The 18033-nt window shown below is 34.5% G+C and overlaps 5 protein-coding genes across 7 annotated transcripts in view; 2 read left to right on the top strand and 3 right to left on the bottom strand.

Annotated features, from left to right (window-relative positions):
- The window catches only part of qless (decaprenyl diphosphate synthase subunit 1 qless), a 48929-nt gene extending 38082 nt beyond the window's left edge, over positions 1 to 10847 (bottom strand). The window contains exons 1-2 of one of the 2 annotated variants that reach the window (XM_066293627.1): positions 10763 to 10847; positions 6743 to 7372 (exon numbers count right to left, since the gene is read on the bottom strand). In XM_066293627.1, coding sequence (XP_066149724.1) covers positions 6743 to 6916 — 174 coding nt within the window. In that variant the 5' untranslated portion in view covers positions 6917 to 7372; positions 10763 to 10847. Of the gene's footprint in view, positions 1 to 6742; positions 7373 to 8439; positions 8571 to 10762 lie in introns of those variants that run through there. The other variant, XM_066293626.1, reaches the window with a different exon arrangement.
- On the top strand, positions 8236 to 9203 carry mRpL32 (mitochondrial ribosomal protein L32). Of its 2 annotated transcripts, none has more exons than XM_066293634.1 (3): positions 8236 to 8519; positions 8587 to 8835; positions 8886 to 9203. In XM_066293634.1, the coding sequence occupies exons 1-3, from the start codon at positions 8426 to 8428 to the stop codon at positions 9146 to 9148; spliced, it is 606 nt and encodes a 201-aa protein (XP_066149731.1). In that variant the 5' UTR covers positions 8236 to 8425; the 3' UTR covers positions 9149 to 9203. The 2 variants fall into 2 exon arrangements, with proteins under 2 accessions (XP_066149731.1, XP_066149732.1); XM_066293635.1 differs by having other exon boundaries at positions 8237 to 8519; positions 8590 to 8835.
- On the top strand, positions 9320 to 11128 carry LOC136345380 (uncharacterized). Its single transcript, XM_066293631.1, has 5 exons — positions 9320 to 9580; positions 10085 to 10303; positions 10410 to 10548; positions 10785 to 10932; positions 10984 to 11128. Exons 1-5 carry the CDS (start codon positions 9431 to 9433, stop codon positions 11084 to 11086), a joined length of 759 nt encoding a protein of 252 aa, XP_066149728.1. The 5' UTR covers positions 9320 to 9430; the 3' UTR covers positions 11087 to 11128.
- Positions 11129 to 12386: 1258 nt separating this feature from the next.
- On the bottom strand, positions 12387 to 14448 carry BBS5 (Bardet-Biedl syndrome 5 protein). Its single transcript, XM_066293628.1, has 7 exons — positions 14322 to 14448; positions 14112 to 14260; positions 14011 to 14060; positions 13658 to 13785; positions 13158 to 13395; positions 12784 to 13020; positions 12387 to 12620 (listed from the first exon to the last, which is right to left on the bottom strand). The coding sequence occupies exons 1-7, from the start codon at positions 14369 to 14371 to the stop codon at positions 12447 to 12449; spliced, it is 1026 nt and encodes a 341-aa protein (XP_066149725.1). The 5' UTR covers positions 14372 to 14448; the 3' UTR covers positions 12387 to 12446.
- Positions 14449 to 15076: 628 nt separating this feature from the next.
- prel (preli-like) lies at positions 15077 to 18033 on the bottom strand. The gene is made up of 4 exons (XM_066293632.1): positions 17751 to 18033; positions 17355 to 17681; positions 16377 to 16590; positions 15077 to 16060 (listed from the first exon to the last, which is right to left on the bottom strand). The coding sequence occupies exons 2-4, from the start codon at positions 17441 to 17443 to the stop codon at positions 15728 to 15730; spliced, it is 636 nt and encodes a 211-aa protein (XP_066149729.1). The 5' UTR covers positions 17444 to 17681; positions 17751 to 18033; the 3' UTR covers positions 15077 to 15727.

Raw genomic sequence — 18033 nt, 5'->3', positions numbered from 1 at the left:
GACCGAAATAAGCCTCTGAAATTGCATACCTTCAAACCCCAATAACTTGCTTATTACAAATGGAATATCCCAATTTTCTCGACGACATCGAGTTCAAAATCCAAAAATCAACAATTTTTGTTAGCATTACCCTAGCCCTAAATACAGCCGTTTCTAAGTTCCCAATAATTGCCCCTTTTTGGCTTCTAAAAGTCGCATCGATAACATCTCCATAGGCAAGTGTTACGCAATGCCCGGTGACGTTCAGCATTAAAGATAAGGGAAATAATTTTATTTCTATGCAAATAAAGTATTCACAACATATTCTCAAATTGTCCTCCATTACGATCAGAATACAGTTGTAGTCTTGCCAGAAAAGACCTATTTACTTCTGGTAACATCGCATACCAGGGATCGTGTAACATTTGCCTATTGTGACGTCACCGGTGTAGATTTTGAAACGTTTAGAAACTAAAAAGGAGTAATTATCGAGATCTTAGAAACGGCCGTGTTTAGGGATAAGGTAATGTTAATAAAAGTTGTAGATTTTAGGATTCTAAACACGATACCGTCTAGAAAAATTAAGACATTCCATTTAAAATAAGAAAATTATTGGAGTTTGAAGGCATGCAACTCTGGACGCTCATTTCGATTGTTATGAAAATGGTTATTGTTTTTTAATTAAAACACTTCAAAACGTAGCTTATTAGGTCCTTTTGGAGCCCCATAAGGCCGATTTCGACATCCACAGTGGTTCGGGTAGAGCATCGATTCCTGTGAGACCTCGCAGATACAAAAATTTTCGAATTTTTTCGAATAACGTGGAAGAGGTAAATTTTTAATATAAGTACCTTTAACCTAAACTGACCTTAAACTTTGACGATAAATCCGAAAATGGCACAAAAATTGTGGTATTCCATTTGAAAAAATATAATTTGGTACTACCAATTTAATGAGATATCACCCTCTAGCGCACTAATGAGCAACCCTATACATTAAACGAAAAAAAAAACAATAAAAATCTTAAATAAAACCAAAGTTTAGGTAGAAAAGAAGTCAGCAATTTGACTCTCTACATTTTATAGTTCTTCGATATCTTTTTAGTTATTTTGTTTCGCAAAAGATCTATCGCATTTAAAAAGTTTTTATTTTCTAGATAAGTCATCTCTACATAATATGCAACGATCTTTGAAGCAGCTATGGGAATCTCAACTACATCATTCTTGTTAACTTCTTCCGCGTCACTCAAACCGTTTTCATATTAATCTTCGACATTGATTTGAACAATGCCAGTACCATTAATAAATTCAACCTCTACGTGTTTATCAATCATTGCATATTTATTTAAGATAATTTCTTTAAAATTAGAAATGTGTTGTTTTTTGCCCTTAAAACTCAAGCAACTCCCTCACAGCAGCATTTTTCGATGGTTCCTTATAACCGAACTCACAGAAAACAATAAGTGTTATATGTTATAATTGAGTGTTTATAATCGATGAGACTATACAGGGTGTCTCAAATAAAGTGTATTCCATTGGGATTGTGGAAGCGGTATGTTACAAGGTAGCTCAAATTAGATAAGAAATGTACATTTTTGTGCTTATTCAGAAAATGTTCTAATATTAAAAAAAATATACAAAGGTTATCAAAATATGAACAAAATAACTGAAAACTGTGATTTTCGAAAATCGCAGATCATGAGCCCATCGTTTAAGTAAACTCTGCGAAATTTCGCAGTTCTGTATTATCGACATCTACCAATGGTATGACGTTTTCAGAATGTTTTCAGGCCTTCTAGCTTTCGAGAAATTATATTCAGCTTCGTTATTTCTTATGGCTGCCATATTGGATTTTGGTAGCGTCGAATAGAGAATAGAAAAAGTTTTTTGACCATGTATCACAAAGGTGTCCTTGAATCTACCAAAGAAGAAAAAATAAACAAAAACCTCACTTCACCATTGTAGACTTAGAAACAAGTGCTATGTTTTATAATCAAAAAACACCATTAGACTTGAATGTTACTATGGATGCTTTCGTAACAGGCAACAAACAAGTCTTTACTATTGTTGTATCTACGTTCAATTTTTATTCTTTCAAAGTTATTTTTATAAGTTTTACACTTTCATCTGAAAAAATGTTTAATTAATAAAATTATGGAGCAGTTTTCAAATTAAGAAATATCGAGGATCTGTCAGTTCGCCAGCATGCTCCCCAGACTTGACACTTCTCAATTTTTTTATTTGGGGATATATAAAATATAAGGTTTACTATAGATCTTACAATACTATAACAGATTTGGAGGCCGCACTTGTGCAAACTATTCAAGAAACACTTCGACATATGGTAAAAAGTGCTTTTATGTTCGTTGTTAAGCGCTGTAAAGTTTGTGTTAACCATAACGGTGACATATTTGAACATTTCTTATAGTTATTGGGATTAGTAATTCCCATTCATAGTAGGTAAAGATACTTATTCCTTAATTGTGTTTCTTTGTTAATTTTGGTAAAATTTGTGGAATTATAATTGCGTTAATATTAAAAAAATATATTATTTTGTATTGTCTCATTAAACAGAACATGTGGCACATTAGTGCTCTTTAAATAGTATAAAATATAGCACTTGTTTCGAAGCCCATTAAGGTGAAGTGATGTTTTCGTTTATTTTTTCTATTTTAGTAAGTCCAAGGACACCTTTGAGACACATTGTTAAAAAGTTTTTATATTGTCTATTCGATGCCACCATAATCAAATATGACGGCCAAAATAAATAACCAAATCGAATATAATTTTTTGAAATCTAAAAGGCCTAGAAAACGTCATTTCATTGACAATTGTCGATAACACAGAACTGCTAAATTTCGTAAGTTTACTCAACCGGTTTACTCATAATTTAGGATTTTCGAAAATCACAGTTTTCAGTTTTTTACTCATAGTACATAATTGTAATTATAGAATATTTTTTGAACAGACGCAAAAATGCGCATCTTTTTTTTTTATTTGAGCCACCTTGTATTTCTTACCGCTTCCATGATCCTCATAAAAGTCAATTTATTTGGAACACCCTGTATACGGGGATATAACGGAACTTTTTTGCTCGTTCGTTATAACCGGGAGTTCATTACAGTCGAGTTCTACTGTACATCACCATAACCCGAAGGTGTAGTTTAGATTCTGAAAGTGAGGGATCCTGGACAGGGAAGTACAATTCTTTCCGCTACTAAATTTCAGAAGGTTTAATAAAATCACAACAAAATCACCCAAAATAAATACACATGAAGTGCGTAATATCAAAAGACAAAGCGTCTTGCATCATCGCATTCACAGTGACGTTTCATCTGACATTCATTTCCGTGGCAACCATAAATACACCTGCAGTGGGGATAAAGGCGCCAATAACTGACAATCTTTTAAAGTTAATAGCGGAAAAAAGACATTTTGGACATGGATCAGTGCTCATGTAATTCGATAATTTCCTCTTAAAATACCGTTTGGTAAAGTGATGATCAAAAAAAGTAGCGAGCAATTTAGTAGCGCTATAATCTGCCGACCGCAGCTAACACCGAACAGACGTAAACTGTAAAAATGTTTGTCAATAATGACACACATTAAAACGAAAGCAAAATTTGAAAGTACGTGATAGAAAAATCAGACGATCCGCCGTTAAAGAGTCCATTCGATTATGGTTTATTCCCAATAAAATTCTCGTGTTCGTACAGTAATGACAGGCATTAGTAATTTATGAATTGTTCTCATTATACGTCTGAGTAATTCGATACTAAAACCATGCAAAAACTAGATGGTATAAATGTGATTATGGCACAAACTTTGGGAACAGACTTCTGTCAATAAATGATGGAAACCATCTAAATAACAAAATGCTCACTAACGTCTCATTTTCATAATATAGCGTGGCAAAGTTTAAGAGGATAAAATCAACAAAAATAAGACATTTTTTAGTAATTTTGAAAGTAAGCCACGTGAATTTGTACAGCGTTAATCACCACTGAAAAACGAAGCTTTGTCTCCGTTTAACCGCATCTCGATCTCTTGCGGTTCCCGAGATCCCCACTTTGGAAGTCGAATCAGGGACGGCCAGTACAAGCAATAATTACACCTCTATTCATAGTTCGTGGTGCGTGGTATTATTAGATACCTCACACACCTTTTTAGGCAGAATACCTCCTAAAACCTCATTTTCTTAACGATCTTAATTGAAAGAGCTTTTAAACCAATAATGCCATATCGAAAAAATGACTTCAATGAAAAATTCGGTGCCTACGATTATTGGGTGCGTTCGCTTTCTCTTTTTAAGATTATAAAAGCGAAAAAACTCACAAGTTAAACGACTTAATTTTAGGTTTCATGAACAAGAGATAGCTCTTTATGTCTTCGTTTAATGGACCTGAAAAACGTCTAAGCCTAGAGTATTGTGAGGGAATCGCCTATAGTGCTAAGAGAATACACGATTATGCTTTTCATTAACTTCTTGTCTTAATGCGTTAACGCTGCGCAATATTGAGCAGATCACACAAGCACTCCATTCACCATTTTACTGAGGGAATTAAGATGACTGAACTAGTTATGATTAAAAAATCAGATTATTCCCCAATAATTACCGCTTTTTAATCTGGACCGACATAGTGAAAAATTACAAGCCCATTTCAAAACCATTATTTCACTGCTGAGATTGAGACCTTAATCAATTGAAGAAGAAACAACAATGCGATGCCGATTTACATAAAGGCTTATTTATGTCGGGCTTAAAGATTTATTCAAAGAGCAATTATGCAAAACAGAGCGTGTTGTGTAAAAAAAACACCACTTTTGTGGGCGTAAAAGCAAGAAATCAGTCTTTAAACGGGTACACACCCAGCAAAAACAACGTTTGATAGAATTGCTGAAATGGTTTAGATTTGATACGATCGCGAACCATGATATCTATTTTCTTGAATAATCAATTGGTTGGCAAAGCCTACAGTATTTGAGAAGGTCGCATAGGTGGAATGTGCCAATTTTCTGCCCCCGCATTCCACCTCTGATGTCAATGCCAAATTCTGGAGACGTTAGTTTATATAGGGTGCTAAGAAATAGGTGCGAAGATATCGGAATTTCTTGCATCAGGTTGCACAGTCTCGAAGGTATAATAACGAAAAAAATGCAGGGAAATCCCAATTAATGCTGTGCTAGATGATCGTCGAAAGACTTCAACATCTCGCAATTCAAGTGAAAGTAGATAGAAAAATAAGTCACCCTATTTAATGTGTAGTACACAACGGATGTTGTCGACATCGTTACATAAAATTTCATTTCAAATAATCTTTAACTATAAAAATTGCTATGAAGAAAATATCGAATTTGGGGAACTTACTGTTAAAATATCTTCGACTGCCCGGTGGTTCCTCCATGAAAGCCTATTTAATTTCACTTTTTAGAAGAAAAATATCGAAATTGGAAAAGTCACTATAAAAAAGTCCATAAGAAAAATTATACTCTGATGATGTGACTACGTTATCGTTATCAGCTATGAGAGCCAAGCGTCATGACTCATGATAAACAAGTCACAGAAAAACTTGATGGACTAAAAGGGCCAATGATCAGATCATTTGAATGGAGTCATCATCTTTACTCAAAGCACAATTAGAACACATCTCAAGAGCTGTAATGAATCAGACCATCTCGCCAGTAAATTTTACCTACTAAAGATGTAAGGTGCATATAAGTTAAAAAAAAACGTTTATTCGCTATTTATTTATTCTAAGCAAATATGAACTCTATATTAATTAACATCTTAATTGCCTTAATCTAATATGGCTCGCGAAGAGGAAAATCCAAATTTCTATCTTTGAATGCAATCGCTTTTAATCTAACAATCAACAACCATCATGGCTCATAACGGCCCAATTTGCAATCGGTACCAATTAACTATCACGAACCAGTAAAACGCATGCCAAACTCTAAAGCAGATTCGCTTTCGAATAGCATCACGCACTGCAGTACCAACAGTATCGTCCATGTATGCCGAGTTTTACCAAAATCGCTGCTGACGCAAGTCACATTAGTATTTATAGACCACCCTGTATGTCGCAAGTCTGAAGATGGATCCGGCATACGTTATCGGGCCGAAGAGAAGAAAGTTTCATTCTTACGAAGATAGAATGAGAAAGTGGCCGGACAATTTGCCGGGTTTAGCACCGTTCGATTTTGTTGATGGTGATGTCGCCCCTGAATTATTAATGCACCTACAATGAAAACTTGCTCAAGTTCCTGGAGATTTGGGAAATGAAAGGTATCTATAGTCGAATTTCGCAGACTTTGATCATTCTCGGAAGAGAAATATTTTAAAGAAATATTATACAAATTTTGAAACCAACTAGCACCCAAGGCTCAACAGCACTTAACAACACCTTTAAATCACTAATTAAGAATATTAGTGCCCCTGGGGGTCACTGTTGCAAAATGCCTCTGAATTTTAAACAGCCATACACCGGTGACCCAAAAATACCGACAATTATTCGAAAACACGAATTATCAATAAAAACCCAATTTAAATACTTGTATAATTTTGGATTTTTTTTACATAACTCTATTAGGCAATATTGGGAGGGTTATGTAAAAGTAAGGCTGGGGCGCATTTACAGTATTATCTAAAACGTTAAGAAATATTTATTTTGTTTATTAATGCATCAAGTTGAAATGATGTTAAACAATATTTAGCACTACTACGCTGAAAATCTTTTATGTACACCCTGTATCGAGAAACTTACCCTTTGAGAAGCTTCATCGCCAACATCCGATCGAAAATATCCACACTGAGCGAACCACCGAGAAGTCACCCCGTCGACGGCGCACACTCTCCTTCTTAGTATACCGGGCGATCCGAAAAATAGGCTTCCGATTTTTCCGTGAAACCGAACATTGAAAATGGTTTTGGAACCCATCGTGACAGCGCACTGAACTGCCCAATGTTCTTTTAGAAAGCACCGTGGTGCGAAGCCCCCTTCTATGTCCCTCACTCTCAGTTTTCGGGCGATGGGTACCAGGGTATGATCGGGGGCCCCCCAGCGGCTTCTTGGTCTATGGTTCCGAACTCGATGGCAGGTGGTATCGAAAGTAAAAATTGATAAAAGCGAACGTTTGTTTGTATGCTCGGCGCGGATGGTTGAAGAATTCGGTTTCTCGTCTCTTGTGTAACTTCGCTTTTATTCTACTTTTCAACTTCCCCAGAGGTCTTTCGATGATCCTTTAAATATTTCTTATAGGATTACAATATATTATTATCTCTTATATTGATTTCTAACATCTAATTATTTGCTTTGTCTTTGGTTTATCTTCAGGAACAACTTTGATCACATGAATGCACAGCTCTAGATTGATTTCTTTTTGTACTAACGAATCTAAAACAGAAAATTTCGGGTATGAGAAGAATCAGAAAGCTATGATATTATTCAAAATGGCCATTTCTTATGGCGTTGCAAGAATAGAAAACATTTTATGCAGAGTTAATTGGCATTCTAAGTTGATTTAGCTGATTAAAACATTGAGCACACTGAGAACTGAATTTGAGACAGGGTAATATCATGAAATAATTCTATTTAGTTTGTGCCCATTTAAAACTGTAAAGATTCAAAACACAAAATGTTAACGTATTATTTTAACAAATTATCATAATCGTTACTACTAACTTCAACACATGTATAAAAGAGCTTTATAAATGATTAATGACACTCAATAAGAATTCTTCTACTGGTAACTGTAGAAGACGTTCGATCATGTTTTCTGGTGTATTAGACACCACTTGTCTCGATCACCGTCTTATTAAGATTGCCCCATAAAGAAAATCAAGAGTCGTTAAATCAAGTGACCCGGCAGGCCACGCAATAGGGCCGCCTGTTCCAATCTACCGATCAGTGTAATCCTTTTCGAACAAATCGCAATGCTTTTTTAAAACCTTGTCAATTTTAAATAAAAATAAAATAAAATGAGTTTTAGCATTTTATTTATCTCAATAAATATCTTCTAAAGATGTGTTTTAAGTGACATTTACTTGCATTTTCCCTTATTTCTTTGCCTTTGAATACTTAATACACGTTATCTGCGACTATCTGTTTTAAGATAGTAAAAAATATTTTCAGATTTCCATATAAAAATCCTGCGTGATCCCCGATGGACGCAATTAATATAATTTTTATACAGTAGGAAACAAATAAAAAGCTGACAATTTTCGTTCACCAAATTGTCCAGACTTTGGTGTTTTTTCATAATATCTAAATATATTTTTTTAAGGATGAACAGAGTAATTTTTATTGTTTCGAAAACTAAAGCTAATTAATAAAATCTCAAAATAACGAAGAAACATAGTAAAATTTCCATAACATATCCCAACCTTAAAATTTGAAATGAACGTTGATTTAAATTTGATCTGACAGATACATGAAGGTAACATAAAAATGGCTTTAAGTACCTTAGTTTACCGAGTTAACAATGCTCTCAAAACCCTAGAAAGGACGTTCTTTGGGGCCCTTACTAACAGATATCCTCCAGGTAAAGTCCACGAATTACATAACTTCAGTACGGGCACACTTGACACTAATCTAACCTTATTTTCTAGCAGACGATTTTAGGTTATGTGTGGATTTTGAGCCCCAAAAACAGCAAATTATTAATGAAAAAAGTGTGCTTGAGGAGATTCTCCGAGACGGGTTTCTATTTGCGGTGCCCAAACACCGGCGATCCATAGAGGCTCGCTTGAGGCGAAAATTTGGATGCCCTGAATATGTCTTGAAAATTCTGCTTCCAAAGAAGAATCTCAAGATTTGCAATGTTTGTGGAGATGATCATGAAGCAGGAGTTTTGTGTCGTAAGTTTTGTTTATCGATGTTTCTGAGATGTTCATTATTCATATTTCAGCCACTTGTTATAAAAGGGTCATTGATGAAACTACTACCATGAAAGAAGCTATACAAAATGAGTTAAAGCTGGAGCCTATTGAGGAAGAAGTAGTGGTGATGTATGAGGGAGAGAAGGAGAGTAAGTCGGAAGAATTTTGGAAGGGAAAAAGGATTGTAGAAATGCCCAAACCAAGGCCCCAATGGTTTACTGAAAACCTGCTTCAGAAAACTACTCAGAAAGGGGCGAATACTAGTGATGTCAAGCCCTCAGACCTTGGCTAGATTTATTAAATATTACTAGAATTAAGGTAGTTTCTAATAAATTTTTTTAATCTTAGTTTTGAAACATTTTATTTTAGTTATTAAGAAATTAAAATTTCTTTATAATTTACACATTTTTAATATAACACAGACAGCCCACGTTGCGATTATGTTAAGCGAGTTGCATAATCGAGCAGGTAATTCTAATACATAACCTCATTCCACGTCAATTAATAATATAAACAAAACAATAAAAAAACTTAATTTCTTATTGATAATAAATTATTTTTAATTAATAAAATAATGTGGAAATTGTTTAACGACTCAGAAAATGTATATATGCTTCAAGTGCAGAAGAGAGAAAACGCCTCTGCTTGCAGTGTCTCTATAACTGATCTTACATTCATTTGGGAACGTGAATTTTCCATTGCAAATTTAGTAGATATTTTTAAGGTAAAAATTCATCTCTTATAACTATTCTTAAATGAGTCAACTTCAATTTTCCTGAATTTATGATTATTTTATTACAATTGGAAGCTGTTGCCTTACTGCAAACTAAGATAAATAAGTTTACCAACAGAGTGGAACATCTTGGAGTCATTGGCATGAGCCCTTCTCACTCATTACAATATGTACAAACCTTGTGGTGTCAAAAGCTTCCTATAATACATATATTGTGAATTGGCCAGTGACCTATCAGCTTGCTGTGGATATCTTCTAGCTAGAAAAACTAGAGTTTGTTTAGTGGATTTTGCCTACTATTGTCTATACCATTGGACTCTTGTAAAAAGGTCAATGGTATGTTTAGGAAAAACTTTCCATGTAAATCACCCCTAAACAGTTCCAAGATATGCCTGAGGTTTATTTATTTGATTACTTGGTACTTTTTAATTTCACCAGTTAGGGATTCGAAACATTGACACTGTTGCATAGTGCGAGTCTCTCTTTATGTTGCAGGAAGTCAACCCACTTATTTCAGCTACAGATGAACAAATTTCCAGTAATTTCTGGGAAATTTTAGAAATTCTACCTCATGATAGTATAGATATAACAGTGGCTACTGATAATACCAACATGACCCTTACTTTAAAGAAGAAATGTGCTAACTTTAAAAATGCTTTGGTAGACTATCACATTGTTTACAAGTTGATATTAGTGCGGGCCAACCCAGATCAGGTAAGAAATGTTTGTAATTTTTTAGAAAAATCTCCGTTTATATTCTCTTTAGAAAATACAATATTTCATTAAAAAATCACCCAATATATGATTTTACTAATTTTAGTTCAAAAGTATTGTAACTATACCAGCCATGCAAACCATCTATTTCTTAGAGAAACAGCAGAGTGCATTATTAAATTTAATTAAGAAAAAGGATAGGGAATTAGAGGAGTTTAGGATGGAAAAGGGTGATATATCTCGAGGTGTGAATCTCCCAGTCTGTGAAATCCAACGAAGCTTTGGATGTCTATCATTTTTCCCCAATTTTAATCTTTGTAGAAAAAGTCAAAAATCTAGTAATTGTAATAATTACTAAGACATTTTCCACCCTCACTTCTTCAGGTATAAAAAGGTGCGGTTTCCATAGCGTCGCAGGATTTTTTAGAAAAATGTAACACAGGAAGTTTTTGCACTTGCCTTGTATTTTCTTTGTTAATAGATGATTTAAAAACGGACAAGTTTGACTCCGATCTATTAAAAACAGACGTCAATGGTAAATTCCTGAACTTGTTCACTGATGAAAAGAATACTAAATTCTGGCAGAAGTTTAGTGAACTAAACGGAGAGATAAAGCCGACCAATTTACAGTAAGTTTTTTTAGATAATTTCACTTTTCTTGTAAACTACGGACATTTTAGCATCGAATTGGAGCCGTGGAATTCTGGCCTTAAAAGGAAGATCATCTACAGTAATCGCAACGTTATTAAAAAAGGCTCGGGGGTCAATTACAAAAAATTGTAATTATATAGGATTTATTATAATATTCAATCAAATATGTTTATATTTTATTTTTCGTATGTTTTCCATACATTTCTACAATAACAAGTCTCTACAGCAGTCATAATATTTTACGGGCCGAAGCGAGCGGAAGGTCTGTTTACGGTTTTGAGAAAAAAAACCTTGTTTACAACTGAAAGCGGCAATCGAATATACTCGGGTTTATTTTTTATTTTTGTACATCGGTCTGGTAAAAATTAAACAAAAACCAAACAACTTGATTTTAACCATGAATATTATTATGATGAATGCTGAATGTGTACAGTTTGACTTAAAAATGTCTAGATGTCCCAAATATACCAATAATAAGGATATTTTTAACATTCCATTTAAAAAATTCTTTCAAAATCGATAAATCCTAATTTTTTGGAGGAACATGTTATTAATATTTTCCTTGGCACTTACAAATAGTGGTTTTAGCACTTCGTGGTAAGACGGTACTGTGCAATTCATTCAATTTTTAATTTGATTAAAATGATTGATATATTACAAGAGGGAATCAAGATTGTGCGTTTGTATTACAAAAACAATATTTCTGCAAGAGCGGCAGCTCTTGTCTTCTACTTAGAACATCCTGACAAAATGGTATACCACCCTTATGTATCGAAGGTGCTAATAAAATTCAACCAAACGGGTTCCGCTCCAAATGAAAAAACACGAAGTTGACCGCCCAATGAGAGGTGATGAACTGAAATTGCGGTTTTAGGGCATGTTCAAAAGGACAAAAAGTGTCTGTATGATTGTATACTGAAGAATCCCGCGTTTCAAAAAGTACATAGAGTTTTAAAAGAAGTAAAATTTCATCCTTACGTTATGAAATTGGTATAGGAATTAAATGAGGATGATTTCGGCCAACCATTAGAATTCTGTGAACCTTTTAGTAGCATGTTGCATTTAAACAGATATTTGTTGAATAATACAAAATTTTACAACGAATCTTCATCCTCTCTCGTGTTTTTTTTTTCATATTTCAGTAAAAATATATACTGATGTCCTACTATGCACAATAAATTATTCCATTCTGTAAGGGCTGCTATCAAAAATTTTTCGTTTTATTGTCTTTTTAAAACTTTGTCTATTCAAATACCGAAAATACATTTCTTATAAAAATTTCGCTTTGTTTCAGAACTTTGATTTATAAAATGTAAACAAAGTGCAACACCTACATATGTTTATACAATTTCTATACTTATTTTGAGTTGATAGCACTACTCCCAGCAGGAGCGCGAGAAAGGAGGTAGGTTTAACGTTTACGAAAAGCTGGCAGTTGAATACTTCTAAAACTCGTATATTTTCTGTTTAAAACATTATTAAAAGTACTTCGTTAATTAGACGGTATAACTTCCCACAATTTCTTTAAAGTATACCCTTCTTTAATAGCTTCCACAGCAAGCCCTAGTTCCTTGCAATAAACCGGTAATCTGTCCTTTTTATGTCCTTCATCGGCCAAGTAAGCCGTCAGGGTATTTCCAATCTCATTTTTGGGATCCTCTATCGTCTACAACGTAAAACCTACGTCTAAGAAACTTCTATGGTACCCCAGGTGTCCCAACTTTTACGATCAGAGCCGCAGGAATGAGCAGAAAAGCATATTTTAAAGTGATTTGCCTATACAATAACTGCTGATCATAAAATCATGGACACTGTATGAAGCGGACAACCTCCAAATCCCCTAGAATATCTCTGCTTTGCTCCACATCGGCTTCATTACTACTCCATTTATACTCCACTCCGTATATAGGATTATTGAGAAATACTATATGTAGTGATGTGAGCTCCTTATAAAGAGTGGTCAGTTTCTCTTCTGGATCTACTTTGAAACCGAGAATAAAGCTGCCGCTTCTTTTGGTACTCTTTATCACCAAGGTTCTGCCGAATTTTAAGTCTTTTATAAGAACCTGCAATATCGATTCTTATTCAGTTGCTCTAATAAACAGCTCACAAAATTTGTAGTCGGACCGACACATAGATGGGCGTCCCTTCGGATCTTGCGACCGTTTTTGTGAGCAGTTTATCTGTTGTGTAACAAATTTACGCTTTCTAGTTGCAGATAAGGCAAGGAAATGTTGAATCCTTCGTTAATGTCCGCGAACCAAACAAATCTAACATTGGTAACGATAAAAGTGCCCAAACTGCCTTGTGTGCTTGACAAATTCCACACTCCATGCACATTAGACACCACCTGTTCTTGGGGCAGGATTTTCAGCTTCTTATTGTGGACAACGCCGGCACGCAGTTTCAGTTCTCGGTAAAACTTCGACGTTATGTATGCCCTAAAACCCGACTTCACGACGCTTTCTATATTTGAGCTTTACATAGCAGCCGCACATTGTTTCGTATAGATCTGAACATTTGCAAACTTAATGAATAATACACCGAACCGAACGTCAAATAGAACATTAATGTGAACGGAGCAACAAATCCGCACACCTGTATCTAAACATGTATATAGCACCACCCAAAATAGCGTTTTTTTCGGCGTTCGGTGTATTGCATTGCTAAATGTTCAGGCAAGCTTCTTAACAATATTCTCACTTGTGAACTCCCACAACTGAAGTAAACAGTCGTACATTTCCCTGGTGCAAGTTTGTAAAAACGAACTCGTATCTGGTTCCATCGGATATCGTCAATAAATGTAAAGCTTGTGTAGTACCGCTAATTCTCTAAAGAAATACGAGTAATTTGGAAAATGTTACGTGTGAACAGGGCCGGATATATAACAATTTCCATTTAAATCCAACAAACCAAATGGAACATATCTGTAGAATTGCTACATCTTAAATGAAATTTCTGGATAAAGGTGGTGATAATTTAGTATATATTCAGTACTGTAAATATTTGTTAGTGAGCTTGAGACTAAGGCATACTGATGTATATGCATAACTTACCGAGTTGACAATTTTTGTGTTAATGGATATAATGCAGTTAAATCCAATAGCTACAAAAACGAAGAATGAATACTTATTCACACGATGCAATGAAGGCTTACAAAGGTTGACTCGGGGACTATTAATGCAATGCCACAAAATCCGCAAGTTAGTGACGATAACTCTACCTCGATCGCCTGCATTGCCCTTAGTGTCTTCTATGTTATCTAATTTATCTATGACCTTTTCACCCAATTTCAATCGCATTTCTCTATTAAAAAATTCAGTTTTATAGTCATTACTGTTAATTTACTCATTTGATTCAAACTCACGAATATGGCACATCGAAGCTAACTTCCTTGTCTTCCCAAGCTAAAGCCATTTTAAAACGGAAGGTTTTACTTTTCAGCTCTTTACAGAAGGTTCTTATTCGTTATGAAGGCACTGAGTTATGAGTATACGTATTGATTTTTCTCCGTTTGGCTGCAATACAAACAACAGTTTACAATATCGAAAAAACGATGGACCGTACTGCTATAGCAAATGTGTTTCTTAAATAATAATTGTTATAAGGGGCATGGGCAAGAAACGACTCTTAAGTTTCTATTTTTCATTCTTTATTAGAAATTGGTGCTTTTTTGCATAATGCTTCACACATCGCAGCCTCTACACCTATGAAACTCCATTAAATTACATGGATCTCCTAGTATTATCTTAGTTCATTAAATTCCTTTATTATATGTCTTTATGGTAGTATTGTTTCGACTATCGAAGCGAAATCGCTTTCTCCATTTGAAATTGTAGGAAATATTGCTTTAACAGTAAACATAACAGGACCCCTGGTTTTTTACGAAATTGTACCGATTATACAGGGTGTAACATATCATTATAAAGATATTTCAGGTGGCGATAGTACTCTGTACAACAATACAAAAATGTTAATGAACTGGTGGTCTAAAACACACCGAATTCTTGTAATGTGCGTGAGTACTCGATAATTGGTTATGTTTGCTAATCTGGTTCCTTTCAATTAATTCAACGCTATAGATACTTGCGCCTCATTCTGGCGGACAAATAAAACACAATATTTACTACATAAAAAGTAGTTCTATTAATAATATGGAAGTATTATATAGATGTATATACATAGGTACCTGCCACATACATTAGCTAAGGAACTGGAAGTATAAAAAGACTATGAAAGTAGTGCAAAAAACACTTAAAAATAAGAACAACTTTAAGCGTTCACTGACGAAATGGCATATTTGATCGCCAATAAAAATCATAGTAACAATTATACTAATTACTAGTCTATTAAAGCTCGCAAATCAAACGACTGAAAGGATCGATTTGATGTATTTTCAATGAATTGAAATCATAAAACATACAAACGCTGCCAAGTCACTTAGCGCATCTGATGGAATGAATTGCTCAGTCAAAACCGGCCTTGAAAAGGTGTCAAAGAAATGTCGCTTAAGATTAATACGGCACAATAACATGGAAATTCTATTTTTTATATCTTATTCCCACTTATTGAGAATTGCAGTCCGTCATGGAAAACAAATGTTCCCCCCTGTACAAATAATGGAGTAAAAGCGAGCGCACTTGGCAATTCATTTGCTTTCCATAGGGAACCAAAATGTTTGATAAATTGGATGAACGTTGATAAAAAAACTTGTCTTTAAGGTCGGCATAATTCGGCAAATATCAAGTCAAAAATACAAATTGATTTTGTTTATTAAGACTGGTTGGGATGAAGAGATGCATAAATTGGAGCCGCTTTGCTTTTCGCCAATTCCGAAGCATTCTTTGCCGCGTCTTTCAGCTTATGGGCGGCAGTCACCGCGACGTGCCCACTGGGAATGACGTGTTGGTGAGGAAACATGTTTTGAAGCACGTAATTGAAGCCGCCCACCATTTTATGGGCGTTTTTCTTGAATCTTTCGTATCCAAAGGCGCAAATGGCTCGGCTGAAGCCTCTAACCTGCGAATCTATCCAAGCATATCGTGTCGCCACCGTTTTGGTGGGATTTTCCTCGCTTTGTTTATAAATGACTTTCTCAGTAACACTCTAAAATAATTCCATTAAACATGACTAAATGACAAACTGACATTTTAATGACGCAAACAAATAGTTAAATGTTACTTTTACTGCATAGATATTAAAGTACTGCTTTATTACAGATTTTAAATACCTTTTTTTTTAAATTTTAACTGTTTAGTTCACACAAGAACGAGATGAGCGTAATTACTGAGTAAATATGGTATATATGTAATTGTGGCAAAATGTGTTAAACATTAAGTAAATGTACAGATTGTGTTTCAAAAATCGTTAATATGGTACCAACAAGCAAAATATATCATAGATTTTCACTTTGCTGACTTACCATCACTTTAGAAAACCCAATGTTGCGTGTATATGTGACTAGAATTTTGTTCTTGGCATCCACAATACTCTCCTCAACAATGTAAACATAGCTCGTATTAATGAAACGCTTGGCCCAATTTGGAATGTTATTGGTTTTATTCAAAAGCCTTTTTGTGACTAGTTTGCCGGACCTCACCTCTCTAAGGATGGTATCCTCACTGATGACATGTTTACTGTAGCAAAGATTACATGTTAGTTTGGAGGTCAAGTTATCAATATGTTGATAGTTTCAACACCAAATTTATTTCAGTAGAAGACAAGAATCTGTGTAACTCCTAAAGATGTTTTGACTATTTCTATGAAAACTATATTGTGGTTTATGCTAACGTCTTTTTTCCTGGGGCCAAATGATTGGTATGTTGATAAGTTTAGTTCAAGAATAAATTAAATTTTCATAGAACTTAAGCAATTAATTTATAATATGTTAACTAGTGAGGTAACTAAAACTTTTGGGCTCCTATTACAGCTTTTGATTTAGGGCCCCACCCTTAAAAGTGAAACTCGTCATTATGATATGCATCAACCATGTAAATATTTGTTACACCTGCTATTTTAAATTCAAGGTCAGATAATAAAAGACTTGTTTTGATCAGAAATAAGCACTAAATACCTATTCCTCCTGATAAACTTTGATAAAATAAGGACAAAAATAAAGATAAAATGACAAAGGTAAGCTTCCGAGCGAAGATCTTAAATTTCAAAAGGCATTGTATTGGAAGACATGGAATGTTTTAACAGAATAAGCTTTTGTCATGTTAATTTGAAGTAAAAGCTCAGGTTTTACATTAGAATTTGTTTTTATTTTAAGTTACTGAAGTTGACTCTGATAAAAAAGGCCTAGCAGAAATCTAATGCCTTAAGCTGAGCTTTATGAGCCTTCAAGTTCACATTTAGTCAAGAATAGCAAACTCAATACAAGAACATTTTAACTTCTTACCTGTTTGGATTGGGGTACCTTTTCCAAAACCCCTGAACCACTTGTTCCCAGCTGTAATTAAAAATAGCGCAATTTTCATAAAATTTCATCCTGGAACGCCTGCACAGGAGATAATTGGTTGGAGATACTATCGGTACTAGTGAAGTAACTAGACCAGTTTATGTAATAGATCTGCCCCTCTATAGGGCAAATTTTGAGAGGGACTACTACTTAAGCTGTCTGGTATTACATGGAAAATTAGGTTGAAATGGAATGATAAACACTGGCAAATCTCCTAGCGAGATGTTTGACTTTTTTGTCAAACGAAATCGGATCAGAGAACATAACCTAAAAAGGTAAATTCGCCGTACAATATTGCCAGAGTGTGTTCGTTAAAAGAAAAGGAAAACGACTTACCATAAAATCTCATAAAGAATGGCAAATCGCATACACCTCGGAAAATTAGTGTGAAATACGAAAATGTTACAAGTTTTAATTTTTTTAAATTAAATATTAAGAATTTTGACAATTTTCCCCATTTCTCTAAGCACGTACTAGAGAAGTGCGGATACTTAGAAATGTTATTTGGCAACATCGGTAATGCACTTTTCACTCTTTCGTTTCAACCATTAAATTAAAATTAACAGCGGTGTGTGAAGGGTTTACGTAGGGCGAAGACATCAAAGCTCATTGTTGAATA

The sequence above is a fragment of the Euwallacea fornicatus genome, chromosome 19, assembly GCF_040115645.1.
Source record: "Euwallacea fornicatus isolate EFF26 chromosome 19, ASM4011564v1, whole genome shotgun sequence".
Classification (NCBI taxonomy): Eukaryota; Metazoa; Arthropoda; class Insecta; order Coleoptera; family Curculionidae; genus Euwallacea; species Euwallacea fornicatus.
This window is presented reverse-complemented; position numbering and strand designations above follow the sequence as displayed.

What these genes read in the sequence shown, in the direction of transcription:
- mRpL32 (XM_066293634.1), top strand. Translation starts at nt 8,426, where the DNA reads ATGGCTTTAAGTACCTTAGTTTACCGAGTTAACAATGCTCTCAAAACC. An exon ending in TACTAACAGATATCCTCCAG is followed by an intron (nt 8,520 to 8,586) that starts GTAAAGTCCACG and finishes CTTATTTTCTAG; the next exon opens with CAGACGATTTTAGGTTATGT. An exon ending in TGAAGCAGGAGTTTTGTGTC is followed by an intron (nt 8,836 to 8,885) that starts GTAAGTTTTGTT and finishes TTCATATTTCAG; the next exon opens with CCACTTGTTATAAAAGGGTC.
- LOC136345380 (XM_066293631.1), top strand. Translation starts at nt 9,431, where the DNA reads ATGTGGAAATTGTTTAACGACTCAGAAAATGTATATATGCTTCAAGTG. An exon ending in AAAGGGTGATATATCTCGAG is followed by an intron (nt 10,549 to 10,784) that starts GTGTGAATCTCC and finishes CTTTGTTAATAG; the next exon opens with ATGATTTAAAAACGGACAAG. An exon ending in ATAAAGCCGACCAATTTACA is followed by an intron (nt 10,933 to 10,983) that starts GTAAGTTTTTTT and finishes CGGACATTTTAG; the next exon opens with CATCGAATTGGAGCCGTGGA.
- BBS5 (XM_066293628.1), bottom strand. Translation starts at nt 14,371, where the DNA reads ATGGCTTTAGCTTGGGAAGACAAGGAAGTTAGCTTCGATGTGCCATAT. An exon ending in ACACAAAAATTGTCAACTCG is followed by an intron (nt 13,786 to 14,010) that starts GTAAGTTATGCA and finishes GTATTTCTTTAG; the next exon opens with AGAATTAGCGGTACTACACA. An exon ending in TCAGTTGTGGGAGTTCACAA is followed by an intron (nt 13,396 to 13,657) that starts GTGAGAATATTG and finishes GTCGGGTTTTAG; the next exon opens with GGCATACATAACGTCGAAGT.
- prel (XM_066293632.1), bottom strand. Translation starts at nt 17,443, where the DNA reads ATGAAATTTTATGAAAATTGCGCTATTTTTAATTACAGCTGGGAACAA. An exon ending in AGGTACCCCAATCCAAACAG is followed by an intron (nt 16,591 to 17,354) that starts GTAAGAAGTTAA and finishes TCTTTGCTACAG; the next exon opens with TAAACATGTCATCAGTGAGG. An exon ending in TTGGGTTTTCTAAAGTGATG is followed by an intron (nt 16,061 to 16,376) that starts GTAAGTCAGCAA and finishes GAATTATTTTAG; the next exon opens with AGTGTTACTGAGAAAGTCAT.